This window comes from Bufo bufo, chromosome 2 (genome assembly GCF_905171765.1).
Source record: "Bufo bufo chromosome 2, aBufBuf1.1, whole genome shotgun sequence".
NCBI lineage: Eukaryota > Metazoa > Chordata > Amphibia > Anura > Bufonidae > Bufo > Bufo bufo.
This window is the reverse complement of record NC_053390.1, coordinates 556,939,085-556,954,391: the sequence shown is the minus strand read 5'-3', so window position 1 is coordinate 556,954,391 and position 15,307 is coordinate 556,939,085. Positions and strand designations below refer to the sequence as shown.

General features: G+C 40.4%; 1 protein-coding gene across 1 annotated transcript in view; it reads right to left on the bottom strand.

Annotated features, from left to right (window-relative positions):
- Window positions 1-210: 210 nt before the first annotated feature.
- The window catches only part of LOC120989804 (albumin-like), a 29,948-nt gene continuing 14,851 nt past the window's right edge, over window positions 211-15,307 (bottom strand). Inside the window, exons 7-15 of the mRNA XM_040418136.1 lie at window positions 13,037-13,166; window positions 10,720-10,931; window positions 10,158-10,290; window positions 9,973-10,070; window positions 9,282-9,420; window positions 4,997-5,220; window positions 3,702-3,834; window positions 721-782; window positions 211-347 (exon numbers count right to left, since the gene is read on the bottom strand). Coding sequence (XP_040274070.1) covers window positions 726-782; window positions 3,702-3,834; window positions 4,997-5,220; window positions 9,282-9,420; window positions 9,973-10,070; window positions 10,158-10,290; window positions 10,720-10,931; window positions 13,037-13,166 — 1,126 coding nt within the window. The 3' untranslated portion in view covers window positions 211-347; window positions 721-725. The remainder of the gene's footprint in view (window positions 348-720; window positions 783-3,701; window positions 3,835-4,996; window positions 5,221-9,281; window positions 9,421-9,972; window positions 10,071-10,157; window positions 10,291-10,719; window positions 10,932-13,036; window positions 13,167-15,307) is intronic.

The window sequence follows — 15,307 nt, the reverse complement described above, 5'->3', positions numbered from 1 at the left end:
ACCAGTTGGGGTTAAATAACTTACTGCCAGCAGAAAGATAATCGCCCATGCAGTAATTATCCAATAGGAGGCTCATAACTATTTGCTTAGTTAAATCCAGGTGGCGACTTTTTTTTTTTGACAGGCAGTGTATAATCTCCATATATGTTTTTATTATGTCTTTCCAAAGTATACACAGTTTTTTTTACCCCAAGAAAGCAAACAAGTGGCTGAGCTTTAATTCACAAGATCTTTATTTCATGTTTTAAAACAGCTCTGTATACTTTTCATTAGAGACTTCTGAAACTTGTACTAATGATCAGATGTTAAAAGTTTCTGGTCTTCCTCCTCCTCAGCGAGGCTGCAGTCTATAGGAGGAAGAGAAAGGTTAAACTTGATTTTTAATGGTGAACTATCATGAATAGGCAAACACTGATACATTTGGAAGCCTGCGAGTGAGGGTAAAATCATAGGATATCTGTGACAGTGATGGAAGAGGTTAGACTTTTTATTCTATCTCATCCTATATTAATATTAACAACGATAAACAGAGAGAATGGAGCTTTCTATGCAGTAATATCCTGTATAGCTTATCACAAATGCAGAATGTTTTGCTAGTAATGCCAACTCATGGCTCACTATGCAATACAAATATAATTCTACTACCTATACAAGTAAATTAATCCTATTTACCTAAATTTTCATTTGCTCTCAAAAGACAGTCAAATATAACATATTTACCTCTATTATATTAGTATCTTGTGTTCAAGCAGTGCCTTTAGTTTCGCAAGAAAAGGTATTCTCTGGAGGAAAAAAAACAATGTAATCAGCTAAGGATATAAGAGACATTCATAAATGCCTACATAAAAACCTCCCTTCTTAAGAACCTTTGGTCATGGGCCTGTATTTATCATATAGTAGTATACATAGCTGTAGTGTAAAGGATGGGGGAGGGATAGAGTATTAGCCCGAGTCACTGATTAGACAAGAGGAGTATTTTACACTACTTTAAACCTTTGTAGCCTATAATATTATGCAAAAAAACTGCAATTACTGTTCATAGCTGTGTCCTAATGAATCAAACTAAACAAGTAGTTAAAGGGGTTGTCCCATGAATAACAGTCTACGGTTTTCAAATGTGCATTTAATTAGAAATCTAGTATAGCTACTGAGTTATTCAATTAAATCTATCTGTATAGCGCCACCTGCTGTTTGCTTTTTTTCTAATTTCTCTGTCATGTTCACTGAGATGAAAGCACATGCTCAGTTTCATCCTTGAACTGCCACTCAGACATGCCCTCTGAGAAAGGACACGATCCTTAAATGGTGAGCTTAAAATAACTCTACAGAACAACTAGAGAATGGGGAGATCTCTGGATCCATGTGAGGTACAGGGCTGGTTCTAGCTTTGATAGAAAGAGGTTGTCATGTACTAGATTATGTATGATTTTCAGTTTTTACATTAGCCAGGGGATAACGCCTTTAAGCAGTCACAATTTAGGAACCCCTTTCACTTGAATATGACACTGGCAATGGAGAAGAGTGGCATTGTTCCTTGAAGAAACGCAGACCCTTTTTCTAAGGCTACTTTCACATCAATAGTGGGGGAAAACACTTCCGTTTTGTCCCCGTTCATTGTCAATGGGGACAAAACGTAACGAAACAGAATGCACCAGAATGCATTACTTTCCGTTTGGTTGCGTCCCCATTGCGGATAGAATAACGCTGACCGCGATGTGTTGCGGAGCAAGACGGATCCTTCATGACTCACAATGTAAGTCAATGGGGATGGATCCGTTTTCTCAGACACAATAGAAAACGGATCCGTCCCCCATTGACTTTCAACGGTGTTCATGATGGATCCGTCTTGGCTATGTTAAAGATAATACAACCGGATCCGTTCATAATGGATGCAGCCGGTTGTATTATCATGACGGAAGCGTTTTTTGCTGCAAAAACAGCAAAAACATTGGTGTGAAAGTAGCCTAATCTGTTAATTATTTTTGTTTAAAACCTCAACTTTATTTTGCTTTAAAGGGTTTCTACCACCACATTTTGACCTAATTAGCCGTCAGACACTAGCGATCTGCTAGTGTCTGCTGTACCTAACAATGGTATTGTAATTCCTTTCTGTGCAGCGGTTACCCTAAAACACGTAGTTTTATTGGTATGCAAATGAGCCTCTAGGTGCTATCGGGGCGTCTTTTCAGCACCTAGAGGCTCCGTCCACTCACCATTTCTGCCGCCCAGCGCGCTCCAGCCCGCCCCTCTCCTCTAGATTGACAGCCTACTCGCGCCTGCGCCGTGTGCTTCTGTATTCGGCGCAGGCGCAGTGACTGTTGGACTGCTCCCTGCGCCGTAATCGGCGCAGGCGCAGTGAAGATGCCGGCGCAGGGAGACAGTCACTACTGCGCCTGTGCTGAATACAGAAGCACACGGCACAGGCGCGAGTAGGCTGTCAATCTAGAGCAGAGGGGTGGGCTGGAGCGCACTGGGCGGCAGAAATGGTGAGTGGACGGAGCCTCTAGGTGCTGAAAAGACGCCCCGATAGCACCTAGAGGCTCATTTGCATACCAATAAAACTAAGTTTTTTAGGGTAACCGCTGCACAGAAAGGAATTACAATACCATTGTTAGGTACAGCAGACACTAGCAGATCGCTAGTGTCTGACGGCTAATTAGGTCAAAATGTGGTGGTAGAAACTCTTTAAAGTGTAACTGTGGTTTTAGTTTATTTTAATATAGTGTAGGGACAGGGATGTTAAACAATTTTGCAATATACTTAAGGGAAATATTTTTCTTATTTACTAGAAAACTGCATCTAAAGAGCCTCCTTACTAATAATCCAACTGAGCATTGCTAAGGAGAGTCTGTCTTTACCATCTATTGAGCACTGAAGTGAACTATGTGCACATACAGAGGCTGGCTTCTCAGCCTGCCTCTTGTCTCACTACCCAGGTCCCTGCCTCACTATATGTGCCCTGTCCCTGCCTATGCAACTTGCTTCCAACACTGACCGCTGGTAGCTCTGTACATGTCACTCTTCCCTGTACTTCTCCCTTAGTTCCTGAGCACAGGGAAGAGAGTGAAGAACACTTTAAAGAGGTTATCTCACAACCTCTTTTAACCTGCAAAGTACAGGCAAACACAGAGAGGCAGTGAAATGTAATAAACCTCACATGCCTTATGAGCCCACCAGCTTCTATCCTCCATTCCTGGAGTGTGAGCGCAGCAGCTCTGTACCTCTAAATTTTAGTTCTATATGGTATACCTCTGCTAACCAGCACACAAATTTGTCTTCCCGTTCCCCTAGTAGCTAGTCAATGTGTCCAATGTCCAATGTGATGCTGCGTCAATGTGTAAACGTCTCTGCTTGTCAGAGAATGAGAATGCCATTGCACTTGCTCATCACCTCCTCTGATAAGCAGAGAAAATGCTGCAGGATCTCAGCCTATTCACTATAGGTAAAGCAGAGAGCGGGGAATCGGCACATGCTTATCCAGCTCAAAACATTTAGTAAGGTGAAGGGACGACTAGAAAAGTATGTGGTGCTCTAATATGTTTAAAGCTGTAGAACTAGAGAAACTTTTTTAATGGGTTTAAATTCAAAATATGGTTATATAAATAAGGCTATAATGTCTTCCTTTACTTGAGTACAAAATTTAGTTTTTTGGGGTAAACTAACTCACTGTTCAAGAAACAGAACAGTAACAAAAAGCTTACTTCTCTGGCAAAGCAAACTTCATTATCTTCTTGGGCACAGCATTTCTCTCTCACTTTTGTAAATTCACCAGCACACTTCATCGTTTCTTCTTCTGACAGACCAGGCTTCAGTTTCAACAAGTGAATAAGCAATCTGTAATTTTATTATAAAGAGATACATTAATAAATGCAACCAGCTAAAAGAATTGCAAACAGTTATATAGCATTGCTGTTAGCTAAAGTATGGGTCACTTCTTTGCAGCTACAGCACCATGGCCCATCATATATGGCACATTGACTCTTCTAGTTAAAGATAATTTTCTATTATAATAAAATATATCATATGAAGTCAGGCAGCTCTCTTTAATTCTATCTTAGCTTCCTAGATAGGTAGTTATTAGGGTATTTGGCTACTATGGGGTACTTTAACGCTAGCGTTAAAGTTTTCCGGTATTGAATTCCGTCATGGGGCTCAATAAAAACCCTTCAGTTTTGTCCCAATGCATTCTGAATTCAGTATGCATCAGGATGTCTTCAGTTCAGTCCCTTCTCCGGCCAAAATTACGGAACACTTTCCATTGAAATGTATTAAAGGGATTCTGTCACCAAGTTTTAGGCTATAGAGATACGGACATGCACGGCTAGATCGTCGCTTGCATGTCCGCAATATACCGGTCCTATAGGGCTGTGTGCTTTTATTTTCTTTAAAAAAGGATTTTAGAGATATGTAAATTAGTCTTGTAAGGTGCCCAAGGGGCTGTACGAACATTCCTGGTGCCCAGCCACGCCCGCCTGTGAAGGAGCCCAGCACCGCCTATGTCCTCCGAATCTCCTCCTTTCATACCGATAGATTGCCGTAATCTCGCGATACACGAGCTCGCGCATGCGCAGTGCCGGTATAGTGTTCCTTCCCTGTACTGGCATCAGCCTCAGAGAAGGAACTGCGCATGTGCGTCCGTATCTCTATAGCCTAAAACTTGGTGACAGAATCCCTTTAAGGCCAAGTGTTCCGGAAAAATGGATCAGGTTTCCCGGTCTGCGCATGCGCAGACCTTTAAAAATATGAAAAAAATAAATACCGGATCCATTTTTCCGGATGACACCGGAGAAATGGATCCGGTATTTCAATGCATTTGTCAGACGTATCCGCATCCGGATCCGGAAACAAATGCTATCCGTTTGCACACGGATTTCCGGATCCGGCAGGCAGTTCCGGCAACGGAACTGCCTGCCGGAATCCTCTAACGCTAGTGTGAAAGTACTCTAAAGTAATAATGACATTGGTTTGAGATAGAATTTGATTTCTTAGAACTTACGTAAGTCTTTTGTTTTTCTTCTCATCTTCTGTCCCTTTACAGATATCAGCATGAACCTGTAGGGCATTTTCATCAAACTGTGGTGGTTTGTAGGATGGGTCTATTCCAAGTGCTGTAAAGCATGGTCTTCTGTTCGAATAAGATTCAGTACAACAGTGACGAACCTGGTCATTTACGAATGTATGTGCTTGTTTTTCGCACATTTTTCCCAATAACATATCCAGCTGGTAATAGATTAAATAAATATATTTTAATTGATGAGCAACTGTTACTATACTCAGTATTAATTACAGCACTGTGTATGAAGTCTGTAAGGAAGTGCACAGAGACTGTATAACTCCTGACACAGAGTAGTATGGCACCCAAGAGCTACTGTGTAGGCTGCACTAGGCACTGTATGTTTGGGCATCATCGCCCCTAGAAGTAGTGCTGCTAGCAGAGAATCCCTCCCTGATAAAACATGCCATGATTTATTTTCAGTCAGATTCATAAGGCGGCAGACATCCCATGGACCTCTTTTCCTGCCATATTACAGGTCTGTATAAAACCAAGGAGTAATGCAACTAAGTTTCAATAAAACATTTGTTTCTTTATAAAAATAGCAAAGAGTTATCTCCCAGGAAAACAGAACCATCTCACTAGTTCCACCTTCTGTAAGTGGCTTCCTATAAGACATAATCTGACTTTTTAACAAGCCTTGAAACATGACAAGGGAAAATAGCCAAGCCAAATATCCATCTTCAGACAGCTATTTTGAGGTTTTTACCCCTCATCAGTATAGAGTAGAATTCTGCCTGGATGAGTGCAATGCCTTGAACGCAGCTTAGGTAGGGTACTTGCTCTCCTTAGGCCCTTAAAGGGGTTCTGCACTTTGTTTAAACTGATGATCTATCCTCTGCATAGATCATCAGCATCTGATCGGTGGGGATCCGACAGCCGGGACCCCCGCCGATCATCTGTTTGAGAAGGCAGTGGCGCTCCAGGAGCGCCGCGGCTTTCTCACTGTTTACCGCAGGCCAAGTGACGTCACGACTAGTATTACTGGCCTGGGCACGGCTAAGCTCTGTTCACTTGAATGGAGCTTAGCCACGCCCAGACAATTGATACTAGTCGTGACATCACTGGGCCTGTGGTAAACAGTCAGAAGGCCGCGGCCGCTGCCTTCTCAAACAGCTGATCGGCGGTAGTCCCGGGTGTCGGACCCCCGCCGATCAGATGCTGATGATCTGCAGAACCCCTTTAAGGACATTTCCATTTTTCACCTTAAAGGGGTTCTGCAGTTTTTTTAAACTGATGATCTATCCTCTGGATAGATCATCAGCATCTGATCGGAGGGGGTCCCAGGTGTCAGCTGTTTGAGAAGGCAGCGGAGCTGGCAGTAGTGCCGCGGCCTTTTCGCTGTTTACTGCTGGCCCAGTGACGTCACGACTAGTATCATTGGCCTGGGCGGGGATAAGCTCCATTCAAATGAACAGAGCTTAGCCCCGCCCAGGCCATTGATACTAGTCGTGACGTCACTGGGCCTGCGGTAAACAGCAAAAAGGCCGCGGAGCTACTGCCAGCGCCACTGCCTTCTCAAACAGCTGATCGGTGGGGATCCCGGGTGTCGGACCCCCAACAATCAGATGCTGATGATCTATCCAGAGGATAGATCATCAGTTTAAAAAAACTGCAGAACCCCTTTAAGGACCAGGCTAAATTTTGGAAATCTGAAGTGTCAATTTATGTGGTAATAATTTTGGAACACTTTTATCTATCCAAGCCATTCTGAGACCGTTTTCTTGTGATGGTGGCAAATTTTAGTCAGTATAAATCACCTTTAATTTTTTTTTTTAATCTTAAATTTACTAAAAATTTTTGAAAAGTTTATAATTTTTCAAAATTGTAATTTCTCTACTTTTGTCAGAAAGTGATACCTCACAATATAGTTATTACTTTACATTCCCCATATGTCTACTTTATGTTTGCATCATTTTGTACATGTAATTTAATTTTTTAAAGACATTAGAAGGCTTATAGAATGTTAGAAGCAATTCTTAAAATTTTAAAGAAAATTTCCAAAGCCCACTTTTTAAGGACCAGTTCAGTTATGAAGTCACTTTGTGGGGCTCACATAGTAGAAACCACCCATAAATTACCCCATTTTAGAAACTACACCCCTCAAGTTATTTAAAGCCAATTTTACCAGCTTTGTTAACCCTTTAGGTGCTCCGCAAGAAATAAAGGAAAATGGAGATGAAATTTCACTTTTTTGGCAGATTTTCCATTTTCATTCATTTTTCCTGTAACACATCAAGGGTTAACAGCCAAACAAAACTCAATATCTATTACGCTGATTTTGCAGTTTACAGAAACTCCCCACATGTGGTCGTAAACTGCTGTATGGGCGCACAGCAGGGCTCAGAAGGAAAGGAGTGCCATATGGTTTTTGGAGGGCAGATTTTGCTGGACTGGATTTTAGGCACCATGTCACATTTGAAGAACCCCTAATGCACCCTACAGGAGAAACTCCCATAAAATGAAATTTTGGAAACCATGGCACATGACAGTTTTTGGTACTATTTTGGGATATGTATGATTTTTGATTGCTCAATATTATGCTTTTTGTGAGGCAAGGTAACCAAAAAATAGCTGTTCTGGCACAGTTTTTAGTTTCTGATCATGTTAGGTTAGATTATGTGCTATTTTCATGGAGCAGGTTGTTACAGGAGCGATGATACCAAATATGACTACTTTTATTAATAAAGCATTTTTGAAAAAAAAAATGTTTTTGTGTCTCCATTTTCTGAAAGCCATATTTCTTTTTATTTTTTGGGCAATTGTCTCATGTAGGGGCTCATTTTTGGCAGGATGAGGTGACGGTTTGATTGGTACTATTTTGGTCTGTATTGGACTTTTAGATCGCTTGGTATTACGCATTTTGAGGGGTAAGGTGACACAGTTGTGGCACAGTTTTTATTTAATTATTTTTATGACATTCACCTTAGGGGAAGATCATGTGATATTTTATAGAGCAGCTCATTGCGGATGCGGTGATATAAAATATGTCTATTTTATTTATTTATTTTGGTTTTCCACAATAAAAGCAAGGTCTTGATGAAGGGCTAAGATGTTATAGCCCGAAACGCGTCACAGCAAAGTGTCCTATTTGATGTCGGATTTTCTGGAAGTCGAATAAAGCATTTTTATTAAGAAGAGCTGGAATCCATTGTTTTTTCATATACTGCAATACACTGCTTCTGTTAACCCCTTCCATACAGTGGTCCCTATGGTGCTGGCACCGATGTTGGCTGTAGCAGCAGAGTGTCAGCTGTATATTACAACTGACACTCTCTGCTACTGCTCGGCCATCCTGAAGATGATTGGGGGGTCAGTGGCAGGGGCCCACTCGGCCATCCTGAACATTATTGGGGGCCTGATCAGGCACGGGCCACATTGGGGGCAGAGGAGGGGAATAATATATACAATATACAAGGTTCTAATCCCCACAGTCACGAACTGTGGGGATCAGAACCTGAAATCAGCATAACTATGCTCTGATTGGCTAGTCTGTACAGATTAGCCAGAGAGAACACCGGCCCTGGACCACCCTCATTGATTGGTTAGCTGAGATCTCTGGCTGTGTGTAACAGCCGGGGTCTCAGCGCTGTCACCATGTCTGTAGACATGGTGACAGTTCAATGCCATGACGAATATACTCTTCATGGAGCACTAAGTAGCAGTGGTCCATGACGAGTATATACGTCATATAGCGTTAAGGGCTTAAAGAGGTATCTTCCAGGGAAAGTGAACCATCACACCTTCTGGAAGTGGCTCACTATGTGTCAAAGTTCAACTTTTTGGCAAGCCTTGGAACATGACAAGGGAAAATAGCCAAGCCAAATATACATCCATAGACAGCTGTTTAGGGTTGCTTGCCCCTGATCAGTAAGGAATAGAACTCTGGATGGCTGAGTGTGATGCCTTGAAGGGATGTTAGGCAGGTTGTTGGCTCTCCTTAAAGAGACCAGATTTATAATAAGATAACTTTGCATCATTGTTATTCTGCTCTGTGTGAATTTACACAGTGTCAATGTGGAGGGGACACCTAAGATTATAGGTACAAGACGGCAAGCTGATTGTCTTTGTACATTCTTTTGTCAGTGCTACGCTGATTTTGGATGATTATTTGCTTATAACGTTTTTTCCATTCTGAACTGCTTCCATTCATAAACAAACCATGAAGTAGAAAGCATCAGTAGCCAATTTGGGGGCTGAGTTTAAGAATAAGTAGAAACCAGCAAACCTTTTCTTCTGCACAAGCATATCTCTGGCTCTCGGGAAGTGCACAACATTTGCCACCAATTTTTGTCATTTTATCAGTGATTTCAAGCAGGGTCTCTTCTGACGCCTGTGGCATTATTTTTGCATATTTGTATAGTGCACTGTTGAGAACAAAAAATATTTATTATATCTATCTATTAAGTGATTTTCAATTGTTGGATAATCTCTTATTTCCATGTTTAAATATCAATTTTAGAATCATATAACAATACTATTCAGCACTGTGAGAAGGTTATTGTCCTCATTTAACTTACATTGCGATCTACCTGGTTTCTTTCTCTGTATTTTAATCAAAATGGCTGCTCTGGTGGCTCCACCCCAATCCAGCCTGTTTATCATTTGCACCTCTGTCATATGGCTTTGATTGGTCAAACCCCTACATTGAACTCGTCCTCTTAGATACATAGCCTAGCAAACCATTGGAAATGGTTAAAAGTGCTAAAAAGATCTAATTTCATTGAAAACTTATAAATATAATTGTAAATCTGTTCTGTAGGATACTAATTATCAAGCTAAAATTAATACATATAATACGTATTACTATTATCTCCTCTTAATCCTTTTAATGGATCTGCATGTTCTGTGCCTTACATTTTCTGACCACCACCCCCACCATAGTCAAGGTATTCACAGAATTGCTCTGCAATACATACTGCATTTGATAACCATAAGGTCCAAGCTTTTCAAAAGCTTCACATTTTTGCTTTGCTAGATCTTGGGCTTCTTTGATTCCAGCTTCCAGTAGTTGAGGCTGCAAAAAAACAAAGCCATTAAATAGTGGTAAAATTTTTTTTGAATGATATGACTGTCAGGTAATTGCCTAGGTAAGGTGCCATACCGCAGACTTGAGACACTCCACGGGATTTGACTCTGCACAGCACTTGGTCAGCACACGCTTATAGCCTGCTTCTACTCTCAACATGGTTATGTGAGATAAGTCTTGATGCCTTCTTGCAAACTCAAAAAGAAACCTACAATAGCACAAATATTATAACAATAATAGTTGCTTTGAAATATATATGTATGTATTTTTGTTATATTCCGCAGCGCTATATACCGTATATATATATATATATCTAGATAAGTAAATAGATAGGTATCTGTAGATAAATATGATAGATCAATAGATAGATAGATATGAGATAGATATATTTGATAAATATCTAGAAAGATCGGTATATAGAAGGGTATCTGTAGATAAATATGATAGATATATGATAGATAGATAGTAGATAGATAGATATGATAGATAGATAGATAGATCTAGATAGATAGGTATATAGAGGGGTATCTGGAGATAAATATGAAACATATATGTAAATAGATAGAATGCAAGTTGCTGTTGGCCTAGCCCTAGATTATGCATATACATTTCTAAATGTGAATATATGGATATTTACTTGGCTAAGAAATCGTCTTTTTTATCTGCAAACTGTTTGCACGCCTCTCCACTTATGAACTCGTTTATGTCTTTAGGCAGATCTTCTGGGAACGGTTCTTTAGGTAAGGAATACATACAGGGTGTGCGTTCCAATATAGGCTTTTCACAGCAAACTTTCAGGTTGGATGATATTTTCTCTTGATTGGCACATATATGTTGGTTGAGTTCCAGCTGCCAGATAAATACATACAATATTATTCATATTTGTAATGGTATATAGCTATACCTATACTTACATACACTTACAATAAAAATCTGGCCTGGAAGGATTTGCTCAGGGTATGCTTGAAAGTTTAGAATATGTGCTACAGATTCCATGTACATAGGTATACTGGGCTTGCAGGAGGTGCATTACTCACTCTTAACAGGGCATAGTTTAATTAAAGCCAAACTTTACATGTTTTTTGAAAGGTTTCTGTGCTGGTGTTCTGATGAAAGCACTGCTCTGTTGCACCTGAAGCGTAGTATTATCATAGCAGACAATCAGAACCCAGCTACATAAGAAAATGTAGGAAGAACTTTGACTGGTTGACCGGAGGCCACCACCTGTATGATAACACTAAACTGGCAGAACACAGGTGGAGGAAGTATGTGGGATTTGAGGATAGGAGCTTTATCCACAGAAAGGTAACTTGTAATGTAAGAATGATAACTTTGCACAGGAATAAGATACCTAAAGGTCTCCAGTCTGTAGATACAGATGACCTATCCTTAGTATAGGCCATCAATATCATATCGGTGGGAGTCTGACAACTAGCACCCTCTTGGTCAGCTGTCCTCTGTAGGAAACAAAGTAGTAGACGTTGCTGGAAGCAGAAAGCTCTCTCCACCTTGGAGCAGACGGGCCATCATTCTGCATTTCAGCTCCTATTCAACCGAAGGGGAGCTAACCTGCTTCTGCCATTGTCCACTGTTTTGTTTCTCATGCTGGCAGCGATTGAGAAGAGCTGGGGGGTTAGACCCCCACCAATCTGATATTGATTACTTATCCTAAGAATAGCTCATAACCTTTTAAAGCTGTACAAAGACTGTAACATACTGTCCTTTGTGTAGTTGCATAACAGAAATTTGTGATCACATACTGCACCTCTGTGATCTGATTGTACGGTATATGGCATATGGAATGCTCCATTATTACAGCGGGATTGTCCCCTAGCAGCATTTCTACCAGGGCACTGCCTCACAGGGGTATCATATGGCGGCATATGTAATGAATATAGGTCTGTAATACAGACCTGTTGGGACTCAGTGGGCCCTCCCTCATATATTGTCTATGCACATGTCTAAAGGCCTTTGCATGAGCTTATAATCAGGCCAAATATCGGGATCATTGTTTATGCAAATGCTTGTTCCTAATAATTAGCATGTGTAACAGTGCCACAAATTACCCAAAGCTAAGTCTCATGAATGTGGCACCCAAGATCTTCCTTTCTGGGCAGCAGATCGTCCTCTGTAAACATGGATCTGCTGCCCAGAAACAATGATTCTCTATTGAGTGAGCAGTAGCACTCTCTTGTCCCCATACAAACGAGAACATTCCTAACAGTTGCATGCTCATTCAGCCCGTGTAAAGCAGCCTAAACACATGGACCAAAGTTTGGGGACAATTATGGGGAAAGAGCATAACTAGGAACATTCCGACTTGTCCTGTCTAAAGGTGCCATCGATCAACTGATGAACAAGCTCAATCATCGGGTGACGACATCTCTGGCGAGGGCTTCTAAATGACCATTTCTGGGCAGCAGGTCGTGGTGTATAAACAGCAATCTACTGCCCAGAAACAACAGATGTGTATGGGGATGAGCAATCACTCTGACAATCGCTCATCTCCATACAGCAGAGATGATTGCTACATGTAAATTTAGCTTTCACCTTCTGTAACAAGCAGGCAACAAATCATTTGTTCCCGATAATATCCCTTATATCTATATATATATATATATCTATATATATATATCGTATACTATCTCAGAAAGCCCATTCATGAACACAAACCTGCTTTATGGTAGACAGCGGTTAGATCATTTTTACATGTCCTATTCTATTGATGCTAGATGTGTAGTATAAATCAGTACTACTGCCTACTCAAATATCCTATTTTACTGAAGCTAGCTTTAATTTATAGTAGACTTTAGTACTATTGCTTACTCATATACCCTATACCCTATTCTATGGATGCTAGATTGAATGTGTAGCGTAGTTTACTAATACTGCCTAGTGACTCCATCAGTGTACCACATAGATATTTCTATTTCTACATGCAGCAGTTGTCATACCCTTTCAACCATGCATTCGACCACATTGCCTTGACAGCAGTCCTTAGCGGAATGCACAGATTCAACAGCGAGTTTATGCGCTTCCTCATAACACATGGCACCGTATCTCTGGGCAAGTCTAGCTAGTTTTCTGAAGTAGAGAAAAACAAATCAGGGAATAAGAACAGGTCAGTGATTTATTGATGTAGTTCAAAACATGAAAATCTTTAATAAGATACAAAAATAATTTTAATTAAAAATCATTTTGGGGGTCATTAACCATACTCAAATACTACTATATTAGGCGTATTTCAGGCGCAGATGAGGCGTATCGGTTAGTTGCACAGCTATGTGCAATTTTGCCCCGCTCACGTCAAGTCTAAAATTGTGGGCGGGTTTGGGCCAACAGGCCTGTCTCATTCATCATTTTCTACGCCTGTTTTAGGCGTAGAAAATGGTCTAAATGTAAGATATCTCAGAAGCTGTCTTACATTTAGAACTGGCGCTGGATGCGCTGAAGTTATAGAGAGGCTGGCGTCTCGTCTTAACTTCAACGGATCCACCACCAGCACAGGGCTTTATTAAGACCGGTGTCTAAAACGCCGGTCTTAATAAATGTGCCCCTTTGTGTCTACATCTTCATCATATGGATAAAATAAAGTGAGATAGACCAGGCACTCTACTATGTGGTCACACCTAAGATATTTATTCAATGTATTAAAATCGGCAATTACAATACGCATAAATCTATCGAACATATATATATATATATAAAAGTCCGTTAACATAATTAGCATAAAATAGAAATAAAATAATTATGCAAAAATCACAATAAAAATGTAGCAGCTTTGAGGAAAAACGCATCAATGTGCGCTGAATTCAATAGTAATCCTGGCGGTACCGCTAATGTAATCCGGCATTAAAACCGCAAACAGTTTCTGTGTCCACTTGTATCAAGTGATAGAAGCATAGATAATTTCACAGACAATCCGGGCTGCAAGGGATTTTTAAATCTACGTGATTCCGCTTTCAGCTTTATATGCCAGTAAGTGTACAGTCTTTTCAGTAAAGCAATCAGACGAACAGGTTAAGTGCAGTGAGCTTTCATGGTGGCGTCCCAACCATTCATAGGTGCTGTTGCACTGTTACCTTTAGTCTGGTCGATCCACTCCTCTAGACGCCGGTTTTTGTTGGTCTGATGGATATCGGCTGACTGTGCTTTTTATCGTCAGCGGACAAATTACTCCGTGGGACCAGGCGTCGTCCAAGTGTGTTCTATAGTTACCAAAGTCTTAGTTCAAATCCAGAGAAGACTCTTTTGCTAGCATGCCAGTGCAAGGTGTAGCCCATACGCGTTTCGGGGGTGTGCCCCTTCATCAGTGGTAACCTTGCAGTCTTCCCCCTCCTTCTTTTATACTGGTATAGATGTCGGAAAAGACCGGACCGGAATCTCAGTGTTTGATGGGTAGATATAAAGCCCGGATTTGTTGTGGTGCGGTTTCCTATGCGTTTTCCAAGCGGTTTATTTTATCAAAGTGCGTTTTCCATAAAATAGCTGCTTATATCTATTTAAAAGCATGCCTGATATTAAGAATTTATTTAAAAAAAACACTACCATCAATTATAACAATATTATTTTATAATAAAATATATAAAATTGTGCTAAAAAAGACCAGTGTATTTTTAACATAGCCAGAAATATTGCTCAATCATAATTATGAATGGTTTGTAGTACCATTTATGTACAACATTATATGTTTGTTTTCATTTCTTATAGACTCAATATGGAATCTGTTGGATTAAGACATATCAAAACTCTATGGTGAATCACAGAATTACCAATAAGTCTGGCGTGTGAACAATGGCCAGAGTACACTCTGATTGTAAGCGTATTGTATTCTGTAATAGATACATTTTATTTTACATATTTTTATACATATTGATATTGAGATTGTGAGAAGAGGGTATGGTCTGGACCTCCCATGGATCGAATGGTAAGATTTTCATAGGAAACCAAATAGTTCCCAATCTGCGTTTAACCCCTTGGGTGTCAATGAACCAAAGTCAAATATAAACTTTGATTCAAGTCTGGACATCTTCTTTATCAGATCCCCTCCTCTCCAATCTGGTTCAACTTTAGCCAGAGCCGTATATATCAGACCAGTGGGGTCTTGGTTGTGATATATTTTGAAGTGTTTTGATACGGTATGGTTCTCATAGCCCCGGCGTATGTTGGCCACATGTTCAGAGACCCTTTTTTTTAAAAAGTCTTTTCGTGCGGCCAACATATTG